At 36.5% G+C, this 22,743-nt stretch overlaps 2 protein-coding genes across 5 annotated transcripts in view; one reads left to right on the top strand and one right to left on the bottom strand.

The window, feature by feature from the left end:
• LOC127637105 (serine/threonine-protein kinase DCLK1-like) overlaps window positions 1-12,383 on the top strand; it is a 65,478-nt gene extending 53,095 nt beyond the window's left edge. For 2 of the 3 annotated variants that reach the window (XM_052118012.1, XM_052118014.1), the window contains 10 exons: window positions 307-391; window positions 1,101-1,276; window positions 1,399-1,518; window positions 2,419-2,565; window positions 4,766-4,899; window positions 5,094-5,171; window positions 5,609-5,705; window positions 6,307-6,387; window positions 6,764-6,877; window positions 10,357-12,383. In XM_052118012.1, coding sequence (XP_051973972.1) covers window positions 307-391; window positions 1,101-1,276; window positions 1,399-1,518; window positions 2,419-2,565; window positions 4,766-4,899; window positions 5,094-5,171; window positions 5,609-5,705; window positions 6,307-6,387; window positions 6,764-6,877; window positions 10,357-10,623 — 1,299 coding nt within the window. In that variant the 3' untranslated portion in view covers window positions 10,624-12,383. Of the gene's footprint in view, window positions 1-306; window positions 392-1,100; window positions 1,277-1,398; window positions 1,519-2,418; window positions 2,566-4,765; window positions 4,900-5,093; window positions 5,172-5,608; window positions 5,706-6,306; window positions 6,388-6,763; window positions 6,878-8,669; window positions 8,744-10,356 lie in introns of all 3 variants that reach the window. The other variant, XM_052118013.1, reaches the window with a different exon arrangement.
• A 1,118-nt stretch (window positions 12,384-13,501) lies between these two features.
• LOC127636850 (neurobeachin-like) overlaps window positions 13,502-22,743 on the bottom strand; it is a 158,908-nt gene continuing 149,666 nt past the window's right edge. For both annotated transcript variants that reach the window (XM_052117621.1, XM_052117622.1), the window contains 9 exons: window positions 21,350-21,439; window positions 19,863-20,055; window positions 19,634-19,705; window positions 18,621-18,776; window positions 18,310-18,480; window positions 17,981-18,082; window positions 17,133-17,329; window positions 16,892-17,043; window positions 13,502-15,278 (listed from right to left, as the gene is read on the bottom strand). In XM_052117621.1, the coding sequence (XP_051973581.1) occupies window positions 15,188-15,278; window positions 16,892-17,043; window positions 17,133-17,329; window positions 17,981-18,082; window positions 18,310-18,480; window positions 18,621-18,776; window positions 19,634-19,705; window positions 19,863-20,055; window positions 21,350-21,439 (1,224 nt within the window). In that variant the 3' untranslated portion in view covers window positions 13,502-15,187. The remainder of the gene's footprint in view (window positions 15,279-16,891; window positions 17,044-17,132; window positions 17,330-17,980; window positions 18,083-18,309; window positions 18,481-18,620; window positions 18,777-19,633; window positions 19,706-19,862; window positions 20,056-21,349; window positions 21,440-22,743) is intronic.

A 22,743-nucleotide genomic window follows, 5' to 3' on the forward strand; every position in this document is an offset into this window, starting at 1 on the left:
CTGTCAACCCAGATTAAAAGTTTAATAAGCTTTAAAATGAGAGAAAGATATTAGACTTCACAATAGATAATAATTTTTTGGGAAATTTTAAAAGTGTCCACCGTGGATGAGATGCATTGTGTATGCATTGTGCATGTCGCGTTGTGATGGCAATCATTTAAAAAAGGGACCCCCCTGAGTTAAATTCTTTAGTTTTATGGGAGTCCTTGACCCCCGTAGCCACCCCTCAAATTGAACTGCACACAAACCATGTATTGCTATAAAATTGATATAGTCTGATTTAACTGAACCATCTGTTCCTCACAGGGATCCCAGCACAGTGGTTCATCTCTCTCGCTGGCCTCTACCAAAGTCTGCACTATTGATGAGGAGGATGGGCCCGTGAGTGATGGTAAGAGATCAGTCAGGAGATTATCATTCAGAGAGCCTATGATTTATGGAGAGATGTTCTCACACCGTGGTTAAAAAACAACAACAACAAACAAACAAAGAAACAAAAAAACAGCCTAAGCCACCCTACAATGTTTTGCTGGTTTAAGAGTAGCTGGTCTCCAAGCTTGGCCAAGTTGGTTGTCAGCTGGTTTAGCTGGTCCTCCAGCCTGACCAGCTGACAAGTGCCCAAAATTCAGTTAGCAGACTACTTCCAAATCACTTCTATATCCAACTTATTCCATTCAAACTGTCTGGGTCTACCATTATGTCTGACAACAGTTCAAGAACAGGATGATCTTACGCTATTATGGAAAACTGCTGAATTTATTTATAAGAAGGATCTTGCTCAGTGTCTTCAAAGGAAGATCTTTCATCAGAATATTGTATGTCTGCAATGGAGGACATAAAGAAAAACTTCATTGACTTTGCATAGATCTTCATTATGTACACCAATACCTACTTCAGTAGGTACACACAGGCACAGCTGACTGTAATACATTAATCAAAGAATCCATCATGCTGCTGAATACATGTTTTCTTTCACCTTAATTCAAAGAGATTCTTAGACTAGATATGCTGGTCAAGAAACAGATTCTTTCACTGCCTACAGATATTCAGTCTTAAAATCCAATTGTGAATGAATTCCACTCGACCTTGCCTTTATGTAGCCGAACCTGTGGAGGAGACGGTGATACCAACAGTTCCAAGCTCCATTTCAGATCGGTACAAAGTTTGTAGAATGATTGGAGACGGGAACTTTGCAGTAGTCCATGAGTGTGTGGAGCACTCCACTGGCAGAGCATATGCCTTGAAGATCATCAACAAAAGCAAATGCAGGGGGAAGGTGAGTTGGGAAAGCATCATGATTCTGTATACCGTCTGTAAAAAACTGCTTAAATCATTCTAAGGATGAATGCTGTTTTTAAATGGTTTAAGATGGTCTAACTGATCTTTTGTCCCACACAGGAACATATGATACAGAATGAGGTGGCTATCCTAAGAAGAGTGAAACACCCAAACATTGTGCTGTTAATTGAGGAGATGGACACCTACAGTGAACTTTACCTGGTCATGGAGCTTGTCAAGGTTTGCAACATACAACTAACATATGCTTTGCTGTGATTTGCTAGTATGTCTAATTTTATTGCATCTGTTCAAATCAGAGGTGAGAATCATAGATTGCAGGTTTAGGAAAAACTGTAAATTCCAAATAGATATCAGCTATTCCAAGTCACATAACACAGTCTCAAAGGCATAATCAGTCACAGTTGGTTTTCCATTTCTTGTGAAGGGAATGTACAGGGTTGGTGGGTCCGTTTAATGTCCGCCCTGTGCAGTTGTGCTGGCTCTGTTGAACCGAGTGTTATTTTAAGCTGCTGTTCTACTTACTCAACTCTTTGAGGGGATTTCGTCTTCTGCCATATGAACAGCAAACCAGGCCATCATGATCTTTCCGCTAGCTATGAATCAACAGCTTGGTTTCATGAAAGGTCTTGTGAGGTGGTTAGTGAGAACCTTGTGGCTGCCTATGTTTAAACACACTTTTGCCTGCAGTGAAATTCCAACACTGGTTCCATCCACAGACCCTACTTAAAATTTGTGGTGCTTGGTAAGGATGTTATTGCACATATGTTGGTGTGGCATGTGTGGGGTGGGGTGTGGTCATGCGTCAGTCTGCGGGAGAGGGAGAGTGGTAAGGGTCGTAATTATCTCTATCACCTGTCTCTCACAAAAAGACACAAAAACATAAACACACACATGGCAGCTGCATGTGGCTCTCCCTCTCCTCAGCTGATTAGCCCGATTGGGGGCCGGGCCTGCGTAGTCACGGCCCAGCCCCACCCTCCTCCTTGTCACAGTTGGGTTATTGATTTGAAAAGCCACAAATAAAGCCTCAAATCATGTGGCTTGTTAAGTTACACATCTCTGCCATACTCTAAGTGATATTTGATGCTAACCATATTGATGACTCTTGTTGGTCCACAGGGAGGAGATCTATTTGATGCCATCACCTCCGCCAACAGATACACTGAGCGTGATGCCAGTGGCATGCTGTACAACCTGGCCAATGCTATCAAATATTTACACAGCCTTAACATCGTCCATCGAGACATTAAACCAGAGAACCTTTTGGTAAGATGGCAACCCTTTTTGCATCCTGAACAATCTCCTATTTCTACAATCATACTTTTTTTCTTCCATCCATCCATCCATCCATCCATCCATCCATCCATCCATCCATCCTTCCTTCCTTCCTTCCTTCCTTCCTTCCTTCCTTCCTTCCTCCCTCTCTTTCTTTTGTTTTCCTTTCCTTGTTGTCTTCCTTCCTTCCTTCCCTTTCTTTTCTTTTACTTTCCTTGTTCCCTTCCTTCCTTCCCTTTTCTATTATTTTCCTTGTTCTCTTCTTTCATTCATTCCTTTTATTCCTTCCTTCCTTCTTTCCCTACTTCATTCATTCCTTCTTTCCTTCCTTTTCTATTCTTTTCCTTTTCTTTCTCTCTTCCTTCCTTTTATTCCTTCCTTCCTTCCTTCTTTCCTTCCTTCCTTCAATCCTTTCTTGTTCTCTTCCTTCCTTTGTTCCTTTTATTCCTTCCTTCCTTCCTTCTTTCCTCCATTCCTTCCTTCCTCTTTTCCTTTCCTTACCTTGCTCTCTTCCTTTCTTCCTTTTATTCCTTCCTTCAATCCTTCCTTGTTCTCTTCCTTCCTTTCCTTCTTCCTTTCCTTTCCATCCTTCCATTTATTTTCCTTCCTTCTTTCATCCATTCCTTCCTTTCTCCCTTCCTTCCTTCCTCTTTTCCTTTCCTTACCTTTCCTTGCTTCCCTTTCTTTTCCTTATTTTCTTTCTACTTTCCATCCATCCTTCTATCTTTCTTTCTTTCTTTCTTTCTTTCTTTCTTTCTTTCCTTCCTTCCTTCCTGCCTTCCTTCCTTCATTCCTTCCTTTACTTCTTCCCTTCCTTTTTCCTTTCAGTGTTTTCCTTCCTTCCTTCCTTCCTTCCTGCCTTCCCTCCATGTTTTCTTCAATCCCTTCCTTTCCTTTTCTTTCCCATCCTGTCCTTTCTTTTCCTGTCATTTCCTTTCCATTCTCTTCCATCCATCCATCCATCCATCCATCCATCCATCCATCCATCCATCCTTCCTTCCTTCTTCCTTTCCATGTTCTTTCTTTCTTTCTTTCTTTCTTTCTTTCTTCCTTACTGAATGTATCATTCATCAAAATGTACTTCTGAGAAGGGCATACTGTGTGCACATACCCCATGTTATCATCTAATGTGACACTGTTACATCAGCAACAAATTAACACATCCTAAAGCTGGTGGTATTTGACTACCACATGTGTGTTCCTGTGTGTTTATGTGTAGAGAAGATGAAAAGATGCACCTCATAAGTCTTGTGGGCTGGAGCTATCTGTGTGTGAGTTTGGAGATAGAGAGATGTTTGCTTTGAGCTCTTTGATGAGTCTAGACCAGCCTCCTACTAACTGACTGTATATGTGTGATATCACTTGTACAGGGAAGAAGTGCGATGTGACTCACATGCTGACGGTTCACAGACTGTACTGTTCTCAGAGGTTGTTCCAAAATGAACCTTGTACCAGTGTAATGATATATGGCTCATACACTAACCCTGCTTCTATTAGTGTGATTCAAAAGATGAATGAATGAAACATTCAAATTGCTACTTTGATGTGAACATTCTAATTTCATTAACATTAACAAAAAAAAATTCTGTGGTAATCGATATTATGCCACAAATGCTGTTGATAGAGTTTAACTTGTATTGAACCCTGAACATTCCTATAAACTTAGAAAAGAGGACTCAGATGAGACCCATATTTTTTAGATTCAAAATGTGTTGCCCACCAACTGTGGATAAGACTGTGACGTCCACATCCTGTCCTTGTAAAATGCAATCAGCTCCACTGCAGTGCACTCCAGCAAACAGTGAACCAGTGCAAACTGTCTGCTGGCTCATAGTCACTCTCACTCACCCTCAGTATGTTAAAGATAATCACTTGTGGCTGGAAGCATGCATGTCGAATGCAGTGTTACCTTGCAGTGCAGGCACTTTCAAAATGCATTGCTTACATGTTATGTTATCGCAAACACAAAAGCAGCAATGGATGGCTTCATACTAGTATTCAAATAATTTTTAGTTCAGTGGAATTTAGGGTAAACACTTTAAATGCAAAATGCATTTCTTTTACGCAAGTGCATATTTTTGACAGTAATCTGCATAAATTGTTCACATTGGGAAAGGTGCCAGATATGTGCTTTGAATAATCTCAGTTTTCAGGACCCAGCTCTAATATCAGTATTTTCATTGATTCACAGGTGTATGAACATCAGGATGGAAGCAAATCCCTGAAATTGGGTGACTTTGGCTTAGCCACCATGGTAGATGGACCCCTGTACACTGTCTGTGGAACACCCACATATGTAGCACCTGAAATTATTGCTGAGACCGGGTGAATATTTTAACACATTCATGGACTCATATGTTGTTATAAAACAGTTGATGCTTTTATGATATACATTATGATTATATTATTATAAATTATAATTAAACTTTACATGCCATTGTTATGCAATTTACATTGCTATTACAACAGCTACATGTGTAGTTTTTAACTGAGACACCCTTTGGTTTGCTTTACTGTAGGTATGGCCTTAAGGTTGACATCTGGGCTGCTGGAGTCATCACATATATTCTCCTTTGTGGATTTCCTCCATTTCGAGGGTTAGTTCAATGTCTGTGAGAGAAATTCCAAATGTCTCTGTGCTTTTAATGAGAGTTACTTGGAGATATGTGATAAGTAATTTTATGTTTATGCAAAGAAGTACCAAAAATATTATCCTAGACAATTTTTTAATTTTTAATGTCTAGGACATTCAAAATTGTATTAAAACAGTCTGAAATCACCATCAATAAAATATACAATTATTTTAGAAGACAAATGGCACATTTGTTAAAGTCATTCTAGATTCTTTCTGAAATACATTATAGCTGGGTATGTACTGCAGATTTTGTGTAATGGAATCGGTGCTGTAACACAAATCTACGGTTATATAAGAAGCTAGGACTCCTCTCTGTGGCTATGTGTTGTACTACCAATGGTCTCAGTAAAACAAGCTCCCTCTGTTGACGTGTATATGACATTGCACTCTGTATTTCAGGAGCATTGAAGACCAGGAAGCTCTTTTTGACCAGATTCTGCTGGGCCAGTTAGACTTCCCTCTGCCATACTGGGATAATGTTTCGGATTCTGCCAAAGTATGTGAAATATACTTGAAATTCCAGTGGGTTTAAGAAATAATAATTGTCATAATTTGTTAAGATAATGTCCCTACTTTTTAACTTAAATAAATATATATTTTTTATAAATAACCATATATTTAATATTCAAACTGAGCCATTTTTGTTTTTAATTTGAAATAAAAATCAAATAAAAAAAACAACAATATTTTAAAACAATATTATAATATTTATAATAATTATTATAATTATTATAATAATATTTTTTGTGTTGTACTTGTATTTATAATTTCAAGGTCATATGTCTCATACTAGAGACATGCATGCATGCAAAATGTATTATCATCAACCGCTTATCCAAAGTCGGGTCACGGGGGCAGCTGCTCCAGCAGGGGGCCCCAAACTTCCCTATTTATAAATATATTTATTATCATTATAATATAAAAGATTATATTCATTATACATATTTATATCATTATAAAATTATATTTAATTTACCAAAAAATGTATACCATGCAAATGATATGCATGTCTCACGGCCTGTGATCACACCATTTATAAGACAGTTTATAGGCTCTTGTTTTGGCACTAACTCTCTCTGTCCCGTGTGTTTCCTCAGGAGCTGATAGTGTCTATGCTGCAAGTGGAAGTGGATCAGAGATACACAGCACTGCAGGTTTTAGATCATCCTTGGGTTACTGTGAGTAATTCAAGTTTGTAAAATCACATTCAGTCATTAACACATTTAAATACATTTTACACATTGAAGGGAGTAGCAGATGCATGCATGTGTCCATAACTAGACTCATGTGGGACTCTTTATGTTCCAGATGGTAAACACAGATCATTGCCTCTTCATGACTGTTTATTTATTCAATTAAATCAGATCTCAATAGTAAAACAAATGTAAAAGAAATCCAAATGCACACTTGAAGAAACCACGATGTATATGGATTGTTATGGTCTTTATTTCTGAATAATAAATGAGACTGACAGTCGAATGACCTTATAATTTTAATAATTTATTTCCTCTTGTTTTGTAATTAATCTGTTTGTTTTTTTAATGGTTGTTTCAGAATGATGGTCTTTCAGAAAATGAGCACCAGCTGTTAGTGGCAGGAAAGATAAAGAAGCACTTTAATACTGGACCCAAGCCCAGCAACAACACTCCAGGAGTGTCTGTCATGACGGTAAGCCCACATACAGACACAGATCTCATGCCTAAAGTTAACTGGCAATCATCAGAGGCTAAGTCAGTATTATAGGGAGGAATAGTAGCATTTACTTTAGTTTTAATTATAAGATTAATCATTGAGTTGTGTTTGTATGTGCTAACACCTTTCATGTTCCCGGTCAAAAATAACCGGCTCAATAAGATTGTTAATAAATCTCTCATATTGCATATATTATCACAAGATGCTGCTTTAGATCCTAGCCAACTTCTTTTTTAGTAATTATGACAGGTTTTGTACTTATTTTGTTTAGCTTATTTAATAAATATAAAGTTTTATTGATAGAAGGATTCATTGAACTGAGCTTATACTGGGAAAGTGGGGGTAATAATTAATAAGATAATAACTTACAATGCATAAAGCTGATCCTACCAGTTCTTAAATAATGCTTTTTCATTTGCTGACAAAAAAGAACTATTTTATTATCATAATTTGCAAATTTGTTATCACAACAATTATATTCAGAGTTGGTAAAAAACAAAAAAAAAGATGAGATAGCCATGTGTTATATATAGTTGGAAAGGTCTCAGTTAGTAAAATGTAATGCAAAGCAAATTTGATTCACTCTGAGGCCAAACTGCAGTGAGATTTAGTGTATGAAATTCAAACTGACACACATAAATATAATAAACAGGAGTGACATTTTGTCACATTTTTCCTCATTACTTCCTAATACATACATATAACATAGACATACCATAACATACAGCAGACTATCCCGATACAAATATGATTCACAATATAAGAAGATCTTGAAATATTCCTCAAAGAGTGTACATGGAAAGATCATGTGCAAGAAGGCACTCAACACAGTGTGTGTGTGTGCACATATCCGAGGACTTTGTGTGTGCAAACACACATCCACATATGTGCTCATCTAAAGGATTGGGATGCTCCTGAATAATTAATATTTCTGTATTTTGTAGTCTAATCCATTCATTTACAATGGCCGGTCACTTTTGACTGGTAACACCACAGGTTTAACAAAGTGAAATAATACCAATAAAATTATATGAAAATTATCCCAAAACAAAATTTGTGTTTAGACAAAATCATGGAATTTTATTCCAATTGAAAATAAACTACAGTTGAAATTTTATTATAGTTTTTGTAATCAAGTCAGTTTTGACGGGAACACAGTTTTAGGGTTAAAGAGTAGAGGACATCTCTTATCCTGTAAATTTGCTTTGTGAATATTGAACAGAAAACTCCAAACAGAGAATAGACTTTAAAATCAGGGTCTCTTTCAACATGCATTTGGTCCGACCACGGAAGCTGGGCTTCAACATCAGACCCCTCAGGGATCACTGGAGGTCCCATGTGTAGAGTATGAGGACATATGGGTCTAGGTTAAAAAAATCCCTGCTTTAAAACACCAGCTCAGTATAATATCTATATTTATATCTATCTGTTATCTATAATAACAACTATCAATGGAGGGAGAGTAAGACTCTACTTTTCTTGTAGTGTTGGTAGGAAGAACCCAAATAAGTGGCTGAGAAAAGCTTAAAAACCATCAGTTTACATTAAAGATACAACTGAATCTAAATGTGTCATGCTGCCCGTGGCCAAGTAGCACTAGTTTACTCTGTGGAACAAACACTATTAACTTACAAATTCTTTTCAATTTAAGCCACTTCACTAACATGCTTTGTGTACTACAGTTCCTCAGTCAGAGCTGTGATTTGAGTGTTTCAATAACATTATCTGAACGTTGTCCAATGAGCTGCACTGATTTCTCTTCGCTTAGCTCGACCATGACTTTTCCATCCAGAGATCAGGGTCCTTGGATTTCTATCAGAACCCGGGCATGTTTTGGATAAGGTAACGCCACGCGTCCACTTTAGCATGCCAGCCAGTCCCTGTTAAACGTGTCTTGTTGAACCCTCAATGAGAGTCTGCGCCCTGCCAGTGCTATGTTTGCTTGAACCCTGCTTATGTAATCATCCAAATATGGCTGCTGTGGCCTTGCTGTACACCTGCAGTCATTTAGCCTTGCCCATGTGATTAAATGGTCTCAGTCCAGGCGTTGAGAATGTGTATGATTTGCTTTAACATCATGGCAATACATGTGGTTTGTCTCCATTTCCCTTTGTTACTTGGATGTATCCAATGCCCTGTGAAGTCACTGTTTGTCTTGCTTCTCAATAGCTTCCCATGATCTCCAATCTTGCACAGAGAGCAATAACTACAACAACCAGCTCTGCTTTTGTCCTCAGTGTTGTTTACTTTGATATTGTCCGAGCATTTTGTCTTACTATTAGAATGTGCAGTATTTATATAAATTTAAGCTGCATGCATGCTGAATTCTGAGCATCAACCGAATTCAATTTAGTTAAAAAATTGTTGTTGGTTCTCAACTGGTGGGTTGCGACCCTGAAATGGATCACAGGTCTGTTCTGAGTGGGTGCAGGGAGCAGTGAAAAACAATGCTAAATGCAAATAATGAGATGCAACTAAATGGTTGTGCAATACAAATGCCTATAGGCAATACATAGTAGAAAACACTCCCCATATCTTTTGTTGACATCAAAGCATCCAATCAAACTCTCAATATATTGGTCACTTTGTAATATGTGTACATGGGTTATATGTGTACATATAGATTTGTCCCTGTTTTCCTATTTAGCCTATATCATGTTATTCATTTTGAATATTGTTGGGCCAATGCAGTTTATGGTAATAATACATTTCATTGATTGATTTTAAAGGGATAGTTCACCCAAAAATTATCTCATCATTTACTCACCCTCATGCCATCCCAGATGTGTATGACTTTCTTTCTTCTGCTGAACTCAAAAAAGAAATTTAGAAGAATGTTTCAGCTGAATGGTGACCAAAACTTTGAAGATCCAAAAAGCACATAAACGCACCATAAACGTAATCCATAAGACTCCAGTGGTTTAATCCATGTCTTCTGAAGCGATCTAATCGGTTTTAGGTGAGAAAAGACAAAAATGTAACTCCTTTTTCACTATAAGTCTGGGAGGATCATGATTTCAGGCTCGATTACACTTCCTAGAGCCATCTAGCGCTCTGCACATGAGTCAGACACTAGGAAGTGTAATCAAGCTTGAAATCATGATTGTGCCTAGATACTGCAATGGCAAGATGTAAAGTGAAAAATTTGTTATATTTTGGTCTGTTCTCACCCAAATAGATTAGATCAATTTAGTAAACATGGATTAAACCACTAGCTTCTGCTCCAAATTTTGGTCAAAATTCACTTGTATTGTATGGATCTACAGAACTGAGATGATTTTCTAAAAACAAGTGTGTTCTGCAGAAAAAAGAAAGTCAACAACTGGGATTGGTGTTTATTACACATATACCGTAAGAGTGCATCTTTTTAACCCTCTTAATTTGCACTTGTGCAGATGTATTGTAATGCTATACTATTAAAACTAAGACTCATGTTACCTCCTTTCTCCCTGCAGACCACCGCTCTTGATAAGGAGAGGCAAGTTTTCAGACGAGGACGCCACCAGAATGTGAGCGCAGCTCCCTGGATCACCCAGCCAACCTGTAGCCTCCACATCCCAGCCTTTACATCCCATCTGTGCCCCGATCTGCCCCAGCCACCCACTGGGTTTCCCACTCCAGCCCTCACCCCCGATCCATGCCCCTCCACCACCACCACCGAGCCTGAAGACCTTTCCACCTGCTCCGCAGAGACCGTTCGCTCCCTTTACTCTCCTTTCTAGAAAGGGAAGGGGGCAAGTGGAAAGGGCATTACATGAGGAGAAGGTTTATGAGGATTCGGAACGTGGCTGAGTGGACTGATGAACAAAATCATTTTGTAAATGGGATCACACAAAGGTGCAGGGAAAATGATGACCGGATGTCAGGAAAGGGGATTCTTATTTATGGTCATTATAACTTTTTAATTTATTTATACATGATGGATACATTTTTCTTTTTTATTCAAGTTAAATATCCTGTTTCTGTTGAAGCACTTTAAAATGTACTTTTCTGGGTCCAGTATTCTGCTGCACAATGGAAAACCACTGTAAAAACACAAACACATACACAGAACCTGAATGAACCTCACGCTAACCGTAACCCCAACTATCTCTAAATTTTCTCTGAATCTGAATATATCACAGGACAGATTCTAAGTTAAAATATACTCTCTTGCTAATAAAGCACCATAGAAATGCAAGATTTAGATTTAATTTAATTAAAATGTCTTTTTTTATATTACTCCTGATAATATAAACTGGTAGAATTGTTAAGAGATGAAGAAAGATTACGTTTAAAGTTTTGATATTTTAAAGGTGTTTTAGGGAAATGGTTAGGAATAAACATGTGGCAGTTACAGTATATGAAGATTGTATACATTTAAAAATATATATTTTTAGCCCTTACCAAACCTAACTCTAACCCTAAACTAGCACTAACCCTAATCTAACAATTTCTCTGAATCTGAGCAAAAACTGTCAGCCACAGGACAGATTACAGTATAAATGACCCATGTTTGGTTATAACAAAATTTTGACTAAATGTGTAGCTACTGCATTTTGCCTTTGCACTGCAGTATTGTTTTAAGGTTCCAGACAGTTATTGGCACCCTGCATCCCTGACTAGTGTTCCCCAAACTTTTCTAAGCAGACTGAAAACACTTGACCCAGCTCGATACCTCTTCAGAGATAAACCTATATCTGGAAATACCTTCCCAATGTGGTCACAGTACTGGACACAGAACTTGTTCATACATGAGATAGGGACCTTTTTTGTAATTAGTGTAAATAATATAATTTCAATTATTTTGATATCGACAATATATTTCTTTATCTTAACTAGACAATGTAACAGTCATATTTAACCATTCTACAGTTTTTATGTATAACGAACATAAGCACAAATGCATTGTGGGTAAGATATACGTAACATTCCTTAATACAGGGTCAGCGCTTGAAAATACAAATGCCATCTTGGATTTCACAGCAAACCGTTCAATACCATTAAATCCATTTCATTAATGAAGGACACCTGTTCAGTGGTACAGCTTTGTAATGAGATCAACTGTTGGAGATGTGGTATTAGTTGCAGGAAGCCAGATTAGGTTTGAGTGTCTTTGGTATAGTGCAGTTAGAGGTGTATTAGTACCTCACAGCCCTGCTTACTGTCATTGTATTCTCTCATTAGTGCATGGAATACAGTGTGGCTCTGAACGTATTATAAATGGAGACATTTTCTTATTAAAAAATACATATTACAACCTGAATGTGTTGTCGTAAACTTGGCCAACTTACCAAAGCAATCCATTGGTTTTATTTCACTTTTCAAATCTCACCTTGTCCAGGATCCCCCAGTATCACTCAATTCAAAAACTGCCTGCACCTATCGACTAGGTTTGGTGGATTTCACATCTTCCAGTTGGGATTCAATACATGGGATACATCAACTCAAGTATAATAAGAACATTTTCTCCTATAGAAATCAAAAGTTATTAACAATAGCCTCCCAGTAAATCACTAAAACCAAGATGGACATCCCAACAAACAAAGGATTTTTGCAGGTTGTTCAATTTACTTAATTAAATTGAACTAAAACAAACACAATTCTAGAATATTTTGTCTTGAATCTTGATTTAATTGCGTGCCATCCAAATACATTTGTCAAATTTAATTGTACTTAATCCATTTAAAATGGGACTACAGAAAAACTATTTGTAGCATTGATGAAACTGGGCAGGGGATTTCCCAGCATGCTTTGCTTAGAACTGGATGGGGTGAACAAATGTTGAAATTAAGTGTTATTTTATGCATTTTTGCACAAAGGAGACTTGTTAATGTTTAATGTTCTGTTATTCTGGTGTTATGCTGGAGTTTTGGGGGTTACATTGTGGTGAAGATTGGTGCTTGTGTTTAGTTTACTGACCCTACCTTAAATATTTGCTCACCAAATTATATTGGAACAAAATAACAAAATTGAATATAATAAATCTGAGTTTCACTAATCTAATGAAGCAGAGTTGAAACTGCTGTAGTATATTGATTTTACCTAATTTAACTTAATTATGTCGAGTCCATGAAAATGAATTGATCTGAATAAACTAAATGAAATTGCTTGTAAAAACTTCAAAAATTCTCAAATTCAATTAAGGGTAACAACTTAATTTATGTGCATGTTGACTATGCCAATGAATAAAAAAGAAACATGTTTCAATGGTTCAAAAGTTATTAGAATAAAATTCAGCAAAAATGAGTAACAATTTGAACTGTTCGTGTCACTATAAAGTTTAGGCGACATGTCTCAAAATAGACCTTTTTTCCGGGTTGTGGATTGTGGAAGTTAACTATTGCAAGGTAAAATTCTATCGAGGACTGGTGAATGGAGGACCACAGCAGATATTTAGTTTTTGCTTACCCACTTGCTCTGGCAGCAAAATAAAAAATCCACTATTATTTACCTTGACTTTCCACAAGAGGTAAAATAGAGGAAACCAGGAACAAGAGGACATTTTATTCACCATCAACAATCAACAACAAACCCTTTTTCAGCTTTAAACCACCAAAATCTGCCGTACTTCATGAGCATTGTGAAGAATAAAAAACTCATGTACCCCAAAAAGATGTTTTGGTTTGTTTTATTGTAAATACGACAAAAAGGAAACAATTTTATCTTACAGTTGTTGATCAATATATTGGCATTAATTAATATTTAAACATTTTTTAAGAGACACCTGTGAGATTCTGGCTTATTCAAGTTGCAGCAAATGCATGAGACTGTAGGTGGGGACTGAATTGAAAAATTACATTTCAATCTAAATAAATTACTAAATTAAAATAAAATACTTTCTTTACTTCCTGCCAATACAATTTGCCTCCTCTCCACAAACAAAATTTAAAACTAAATACATTAAGATAATTATATGCAATTGCGAAAGAAACAAACAAAAAAAAATATTTAGCAAATGTACAAATCAAATCTACAGTACCGACCACTCACCAACAAGGAGAAAGCACTGCATGTTATGTATGCACCACTGTCTCATGTATATTCACATTCACAGCCAATGACAATGCAACACATTCTTTGCATAATTTATTCATATTTCACTGCTGAACATTAAGCTCCCAGCTGACTATTAATTACACTTCTGCAGTAAAACAACTACAGTACATTGAAGTATTCAGTGTTTCACCTGTGATTGAAAAATACCCTTTTCACACTCTTCTCTCACTTTTGTTTATCTAAAGAGGATGAAAATAATGGTTTTTGAGTATATGCACTTCAAATATCTCTTATTCCACATATTAAACAGAGTTTCTGCAGTCACTCTCGGCTACAAGGATATTGCTTACTGTGGCTGTGGTTGTACAACGTAATCCTCAAAAATGATTATAATATTAATTATTTAAATACAACAAACATCAGTGCACAAATTATACAATGGAGAATGGGCCTTAAATGTGGTTGAAGACCAAAAAAAAAAAAAAAAACAATACATTGATAAGTTATGGGATGTCACTGGTGCAAAGTGTTTGATACAATAAACTTCACATTAATAAATGTTTTCCTAATCAATAATCAAATGTGTGAGTGAAGGAGGGTTTCTTTTTTTGTTGCGTTTTTCTCCTCTTTGTTTTTTTTTATGGCCCGCGTACATGCCTGGCTTTTCTAACCATCACAATATTTACATATATGACAAAACAATTACCAAATATACAAAGAGGAAAGAGAAGCTTGTTTCCTGTCTGATAGTTCACTTCCTCCCTGTAAATCAGCAGGCCTTCATCTATAATTGTCGAAAGCATCATCATGTCGTTGGAACTACACAATATCTTACAGCAAGTCATTAATTAAAGGTGATGGGATCTTCCGTAATTTAGAACGAGCGGGAAATATGATTTTGATCCCCTTGTAGTGAAGAACTGCAAAGCTGCAATTTGTATTTACAGAGATTAAGTTCACGGCTGCGTCTCAATCTAGACCCCTCAAAACCCCTCCAAATCTGTTTTGTTAGCATTTTATCTCAAAGCCTCTTCTGTTTGGGTACAGTCCATCCAGTACAGCTGTCCTCCTGTCTTGTTCGAGTATGATGTTTGCAGACGAAAGGACTTTAGGCAACTCATCATAGTAAGTGGGGAGTGAAGGACAAGCCTAAAGGTCTACGTTACTTTAGAGATATGTCTTGTGGTTTCATCTGGGTTTAACTCCACCCTGAACTGAAGGACACCATCAACTGTCAAGCAGAAAATGACCTTGACCTTCTCACTGCTTCAACTGTGGCCCTAAACAGTGGGCTCTCTCTGTTCTGTGTCAGTATCTGTTCTGATGTTCATAATGCCATCGATTGAAATCAATGTTAAATGCCACAATGCTGCCTGACGCCATCCCAGTGATCAAAGTCCTGAAAATATATAACAAAATATAATATTTAAATATATGAAATTATATATGCAAGGGATAATAAATGCTCAGCTAGTCATTATTGCATAATAAACCCCTTCATCAGGCCTTATATCACCCTTAAAGGGATTGTTCACCACAAAATTGTAATTCTCTTATAATTTACTGATCTTCATCCCAGATGTGTTTGACTTTCTTTATTCTGCTGAACACAAATTAAGATTTATAGAAAAATATCTCAGCTCTGTTGTTCCTTATAATGCAAGTAAATGGTGGCAAGAACTTTGGAGGTCAGCATAAAAGTAATTCATAAGACTCCAGTGGTTAAATACATGTCTTCAGAAGCAGTATAATAGGTGTGGGTGAGAACAGACCAATATTGAAGTCCTTTTTTTGCTATAAATTATCCTCCCTGCCCAGTAGGTGGCGATATGCACAAAGAATGCTAATCACCAAAATCAAAAGAAGAATGTGAAAGCAAAAAGTGAAGATCCGTGGTAAAAAGGACTTAATATATTAAATAATTATTGATTTGTTTTTCACCCACACCTATCATTTCACTTCAGAAGATATGGATTTAACCACTAGAGTAGTTCAGATTACTTTTATGCTGCCTTTATTAAAAATCTTCTTAAAAGAAAGTCATACACATCTGGGATGGCATGAGGGTGAGTAAATTGTAAGAGAATTTTTATTTTTGAACTATCCCTTTAAGGGGTTTATATTATGATAATGACCGGCTGACAGTACATTATTGTACTTATTACATGGCAATTTACTATATATAAATACATAGACATGAAATATTGATTTGAATTTATAATCTTATAATATGAAAAAAGAGACTTCAGAGTGATGCGAGAAACATAAAACTAACAGCTATGTAGCAAATCGGTTTCATTATACAGTTTAGCGCTCATTATACAATAATATTTGAATGCATAATGCCATAATTAACTAATCAGAATCAAGTATTTCAGAGAATCATATAATAAATCTAAATATGCTCTACATCCAAGCCAGCGTTAATATCATCATGAAATTACAGATGAGAACATTCATTGACAAGGTTTTTTGAATCCACAGCAGAATACCTTTATCTTTAATATTAATCTTATTTAATCATTAAACTTTATTATGTTTAGTTCATGTTTCAATAATTGTAAGTATTCTATACAAACATTTTTGGTTCAAGTTAAGTCTGTTACAGTTAGGTTTGTGTCATTTTGCACATTATTGGCAACTACATTTTTATTTTTGTTGACTTAAATATATGCAATTTTAGTCCGATTAAAATTTATTCAAATGAATGAATATGACATGATGAAATATTGACGAGATATTGACTTTTTCGTCAAAAGGCAAAAACTATGACTAAAATATACTGATTAATATATCCTATATCTTATAAATGTTTTAATATAAGACAAAGTCATTTTCATTTAAGTGATCTTACATTTAGTCATCTTTCTCATTTTTTATTATTATTTATAGGACAGTTAAGAGAGGACAAGAAATGATGAGGAATGAGATCAGATTATGACTCGAGTCAGATTGAAACTAATGTTGCCTCATATAAGGACCATAGTTTAACATGTGTTCAAGTGTGCTTACCTCTGGTCATGAGACAGGTCCATAGCCCTGATGCCTGCATCACAGCCTGGGTAAATATACAGCTGCTTAAAGTCACAGGCTTGCCACACTTCAACAACACCGTTATCACCTCCTGTTACCAGATTCTGTCCATCACTGCTCAATAGAATGGCCTGGTGGAGAAAGTGAATGAGATCAATACAGTGAATATGTATTATGTGAATGTGTTTATGTGTCAATGTATGTCATGTATGCCTCTTACACGTGTGGAGTCATTAATCTCCATCTGTGCCAGAAGTTTTCCATTAATGCTGAAGTTACAGAACTGTCCTCTCTCATAGTAGATGATACAGTGGCCCTCACTTGACACAGAGATCAGACGGGGCTGAATACAGATCTCAGGGCCTTCCAGGGCCCGCAGTAAATCACCTGTGATGGTGTGCACCAAACATGGGCCTTCTGTAAAACATGACAAAACCAATATAAATTAAATTCTGGCCAGTGATGGCAAAATTACTCAAAAACAAATCCACTACAAATTACCAACTACTTCTCTAAAATGTACTCAGATTACTTAAAGTAATTACATTACTAATTACCTCACTTTTAAGTTACATTATAAAACTCTTTTCAGAGAACATTTTGTTTTCCACACAACATGTGTATTTCCTCCTGGAACATTGACATACACAAGTCATACACTCAGCACATATGTTTCTCCCTTACAATGACTCATTATGGAGTGCACGCCCCTTCAGCTATCACAGAAACACAAACAGACGAGCATATTCTGCATAAAGAAAAATATGTAAAAAATGTTTAACCCAAGAAACTTAATTAAAAATAAATACTTAAAAGTAATTACTTTGTAAGTAGATTACACTCAACACTGATACTGAAATATAACAATAAGCAGTGAAAAACATTTTTGTAAATTTTTTGGGTTGACATTTTTTTTTCCTGTTCACCCATTATGTTTATATTTGAATGCCAGTTTAATAACAGGGATCTTGGGTTTAGGATCTCTCATGAAAACCATTACATTACTAGATGAAAAAATAACATTTCTGATTTGCAACCCAATAGAAAAACAGGTTCTCTCAGACTGACCTTTGGCCCCGCTGATGACAAGTCCCAGTTCGGCACACACTGACACACACACCACTTCATGGTCATGCCCCGTCAGAACTGCTCTAGGCGCTGGGTAATCACCTACAACAAAAGAATGACAGGGTCTGATACAAAATATTTTAATGAAAATTTTACAGGAAAACTTCATTAACATATTAAAACAAAAATGTGCAAAATATGTATGTACAGAAAATGTGGTTATGCAAGCTAAGAGTTTGTCGATCAAAGCAATGTTCAGCAGTGAAAGTAAGAAACTCGTTCAGTAACTTCATTTAACTGCTAAAAAGACTGCACTTTTGAATGCTCACTGTTGTTGGGATTGTCTCCAATGATGTGGTGTCGACCGCTCCAGTACCAAAGCAAAAGAGTGGCGTCTCGTGAGCCGGAGACAATGTAGCAATCACCCCCGATGTAGGACTCAGATCGTGCAAGACAAGTCACCACATCCCAGTGACCAAACACAATCTGAGTAAGTTTACCTTAATGCAAAGAAACATATATCACATTGACAATTCGGTTCCTCAAATCCCTCTTTGTATTAGATAGCGAAAGGCTCTTACGTATAATACATAACATAAAACCAACGAAAAAGAACTGCACCTACACAAAAGACACGCACCTGTCTCAGTGGAGTAAACACGGAAACTCTTGTCCCAGAAACCACATGCCAGGATATAGCGGTTGTCTGCTGTCACCACAAAGCAGTGCGTGTTGATTTGAATGCTTTGATCCACCAAATCTGTGATCTGCCTTTTAGTAATCCCAGAGTTATTTGCTGGAAAAGAAAGTTCAGACCGTCAGTACAGGTGTGAATATAGAAACATATCAGCTCAGATAAACTCAGATGTATTGTAACAGAAGTAATTTTAGGAAAAATGCATTGAATATTAAAAGGCCTTATGAAATTATACCTTGGGTTGATGTATTTCTTATTGAAGCATGATATTGGGGTGGGACATATTCTTTTTTGGATTCCCATGAACCATGATTTGCTACTTGCTACTGCATGTTTGCAATATATATATATATATATATAGAATTGAGTCAATTGGATGGCCTCAAAGGTAACAGACATACACTAAAAGCAAATAAATTACTATTTAGATTTCATGGTATCTTTGTTTTATTTATTATTTTATCCCCTTTTCGCCCAATTTGGAATGCCCAATTCCCACTACTTAGTAGGTCCTTGTGGTGGCGTGGTTACTCACCTTAATCCGGGTGGCAGAGGACAAGTCTCAGTTGCCTCTGCTTCTGAGACATTCATCCCGCACATCTTATCACGTGGCTCACTGTGCATGACACCACAGAGACTCACAGCATGTGGAGGCTCATGCTACACTCCGCGATCCACACACAACTTACCACATGCCCCATTGAGAGTAAGAACCCCTAATCATGACCACAAGGAGGTTACCCCATGTGACTCTACCCTCCCTAGCAACCAGACCAATTTGGTTGCTTAGGAGACCTGGCTGGAGTCACTCTGCACACCCTGGATTCGAATTTGCGACTCCAGAGTTGGTAGTCAGCGTCAATACTCGCTGAGCTACCCAGTCCGCGATTTCAAGAGATCTTTAAGTAACTCAACCAATCATACGATCCGATGCTCTCACGATTTCATTAACTCACCAATCAGAGAGTCCATCTCAATAGGGAGATGATGAGCCTGTTCTAATGAATATCCAGGAGCACCTCTGAGACCTAGACAAAACATACAGGTAACTGTAAATAAACTCAAACCAAACAATAATAAAGGTCATTTGAAGAACTGAAATCTGATAAACTGTTATGTCTGAGAATATTTTACACTGCCTTTGTTTAAATTACTGCATCATACAACAAATGTGCAGTTTCTCACCGACTGTATTGTGCCAGCGGTTGACAGCGAACAGTCGGCTGCACGTGACGGTGACCGCAGCAGGAATGCTGAGGTGAGGGAGCGTGTTGGCTGCCACATGTGTGACAGGAGAGTTGGAGGGGAATTTAAGCACCATGATCACATCTTGCTGCATCTGATCCTTAAACATCAAAGGACTCTGCGGAAGGAAACACTGATGAGCAGAAAGAGAAATAGAAAAGGAGGAAGAGGAAGGGAGAAATAAGACAAAGGACAGGGAGGTAAGGAGAGAGACAAGAGGATGGAGATAAGAGAGATAAAAGTAGAGAGGAAGGGAGAAAGGGAATTAGATAGGTAAATTACACTGGAGCAAACAGAGTGAATAGAACGGGGCAGGAATCAGGGATGAGGTTTAGGTTCAAGTTTGGGTTGGTTTGGACAGTCGGGGGGGGCATGGGTTTGGCTGATGCGTATAACATCCAATACTATGCAGCCTTGGTAAAGAATAACAATAAGATTATATATGTGTTAACATGAGTAAATAAGCATTGGGTAACATGAACTAGCAATTAACTATATTTTTTTTAACAGCATTTATTATTGGTTAATGCTAATTTATGAAAACAATTGTTCATTGTAGTTCACGTTAATTTACAGTGCATTAACTAATGTTAATGCATACAACTTTTAATTTTACATTTAGAAATTAACATTAACTAACAATGAAAAACACTTTTACAGCATTTATTTGTAATGAATGTAAACTAATGTAGTTAACTGAAGATAACAGGAACCACTTTATATTAGGTGTCTTTAACTACTACATTTGATACAATGTAATTTATATGTACATACAAGTGTTGTATTTACATTAAAATTACCTGCATTTCATTACATCTGTAGATACACTGTTAACCTTACCCCTAACCTTAAAACTAACCCTTTCCCCAACCCTTACCCTAAACCCTAACCATACCCCTAAACATACCCGTACCTCAACAGTAGCTGCAATTGTGAATCTTGTGAAAATTTTGCAGCTCAGCATGTAGTTACACAATAAATACATTGTATAGTATGTATTTTAATGTTAGTACATACTGTAGTAGTTACAGACACCTAATATAAAGTGGGACCAGTTAACAAATACAACCTTATTGTAAAGTCTAATCTGAATTTATTTATCCAGCCACAACAAGACATTTTGTGTTGTCCAGCTCCTCATAGTTTTACTTTAAATTAAATTGAAATTAATTAATGCTTGAAAAAGTTGTGCCGCAACTAGTTAGGACAATGAAATACAAATCTGCATACTGTAAAATGGATGTAATAAATACATTTCAAGATAAAGGACATAATAAATCTAATCACACAAGATCTATATAAAAGAAATCTAATATAGATATTAATAAATTAGATGTAACATAGATCTCAATAAAAGCAATGTCAAACAAGGTCTTGAAAGAGAGATATAATAAAGATTTTGAATGACAGGAAGAGATTGATCTCACCAGGTGCATGGCGGAGCTGCGTGGAGGGTGAGGCTCTATGAGAAGCTGTGATGGAGCCTGTCCAAATGACTGAATCTGTGCCTCCATAGACTACAGGGACGAGGATAGAGACAATGAGACAAAGAAAGCTGTCACATCTATGGTTGCAATGTTGTCCCAGGAAAAACAAACAATGTTGATCAAAGTATATTTCCTAGTCAGGTTAATCATGCTGTTTAGCTTAGGCCAGAAACATACTCCACGCAAGTATGCAGAAGTAGACGCGAATGCTTGACTAATGCACGTGCAAGAGCATGGTCCCATTGAAACTTCTTGCATTGTAAAAGGCAACACTGCCTGCCCACTTCTTTTTTCCATGATTTTTTCCCATAGTGATTTCATACACTCTTTCATTAAAAGAATAATAGTGCTAGGTATCGCCTGGTAACTCGTATTGCAATACACATGTGTATTTGTACATGATGTATCGCATATATATTGCTATGCATCAAAATTTGATTTGATTACAAATCAATTTCAATTACAGTTAATTTGTGTATATATCATGTATAAACTGATGTCCGATGAAGAGCATGTAGCTCAAAACATCACGTTTTTGATTCTTGGTGAGCTCATTAAATGAACTAATTTGCAGTGTTTACATGATATGACTACACAAATAGTTGAATATAAATATCAATACGATATATCGATATTTGTTTGTATTGACACAGCCCTAAAGAATACTAAGCCACAAACCAAACAAGGTAACATTATTATAAACAACATTATAAACTTTCATTTGAAGCAAAAAAGTATTTGAAAATCAGACAAAAGGACAAAGGTACAAGACTGTGTACTTTATGTCTTTAATAAGGGAATGAACGACATGTCTCTATTATTAAAGCATTGCATTTGAAGTAATCAAATAAAAAACTATGGAAGAATATAAAACTATTTTTTCAAAGAAGTTGATTGAAAGTATAGAAATAATAAATTTTAAGTTTCTTGCAAAATATGCATATATATAGGATACATAAGTAGTTCCAGAAAATAGGGAGACTGACTCGATTGCGTCATGTACTGTAAGTGGGTGGTTGCTGCATAACTCTTTTGGTGCGCATTTTTTGCCATGATCGTCTGATTGGTGGATCTTTCTTTACAGGATCATGGGTAGTGTAGTTAGTTAACATAAATTCCTCTATTAATGCAATTTTAAGTTAAGTTGAAATAGCGCAGTCTGATGGCTTTAACTGAAGCATATACCACCAACTAATAAGTTCTGAGCTCTTACAATAGGTCTGTTTGAAAAGTTATCATAAAAAATAAATTCTCCTATGGAAAAATGTATTGAATTTTTACTTCTGGAACCAGACTATTATGCTCTTTTGTGGTGGTAAAAAACCTATAGCTAG

The sequence above is a fragment of the Xyrauchen texanus genome, chromosome 44 (assembly GCF_025860055.1).
Source record: "Xyrauchen texanus isolate HMW12.3.18 chromosome 44, RBS_HiC_50CHRs, whole genome shotgun sequence".
Classification (NCBI taxonomy): Eukaryota; Metazoa; Chordata; class Actinopteri; order Cypriniformes; family Catostomidae; genus Xyrauchen; species Xyrauchen texanus.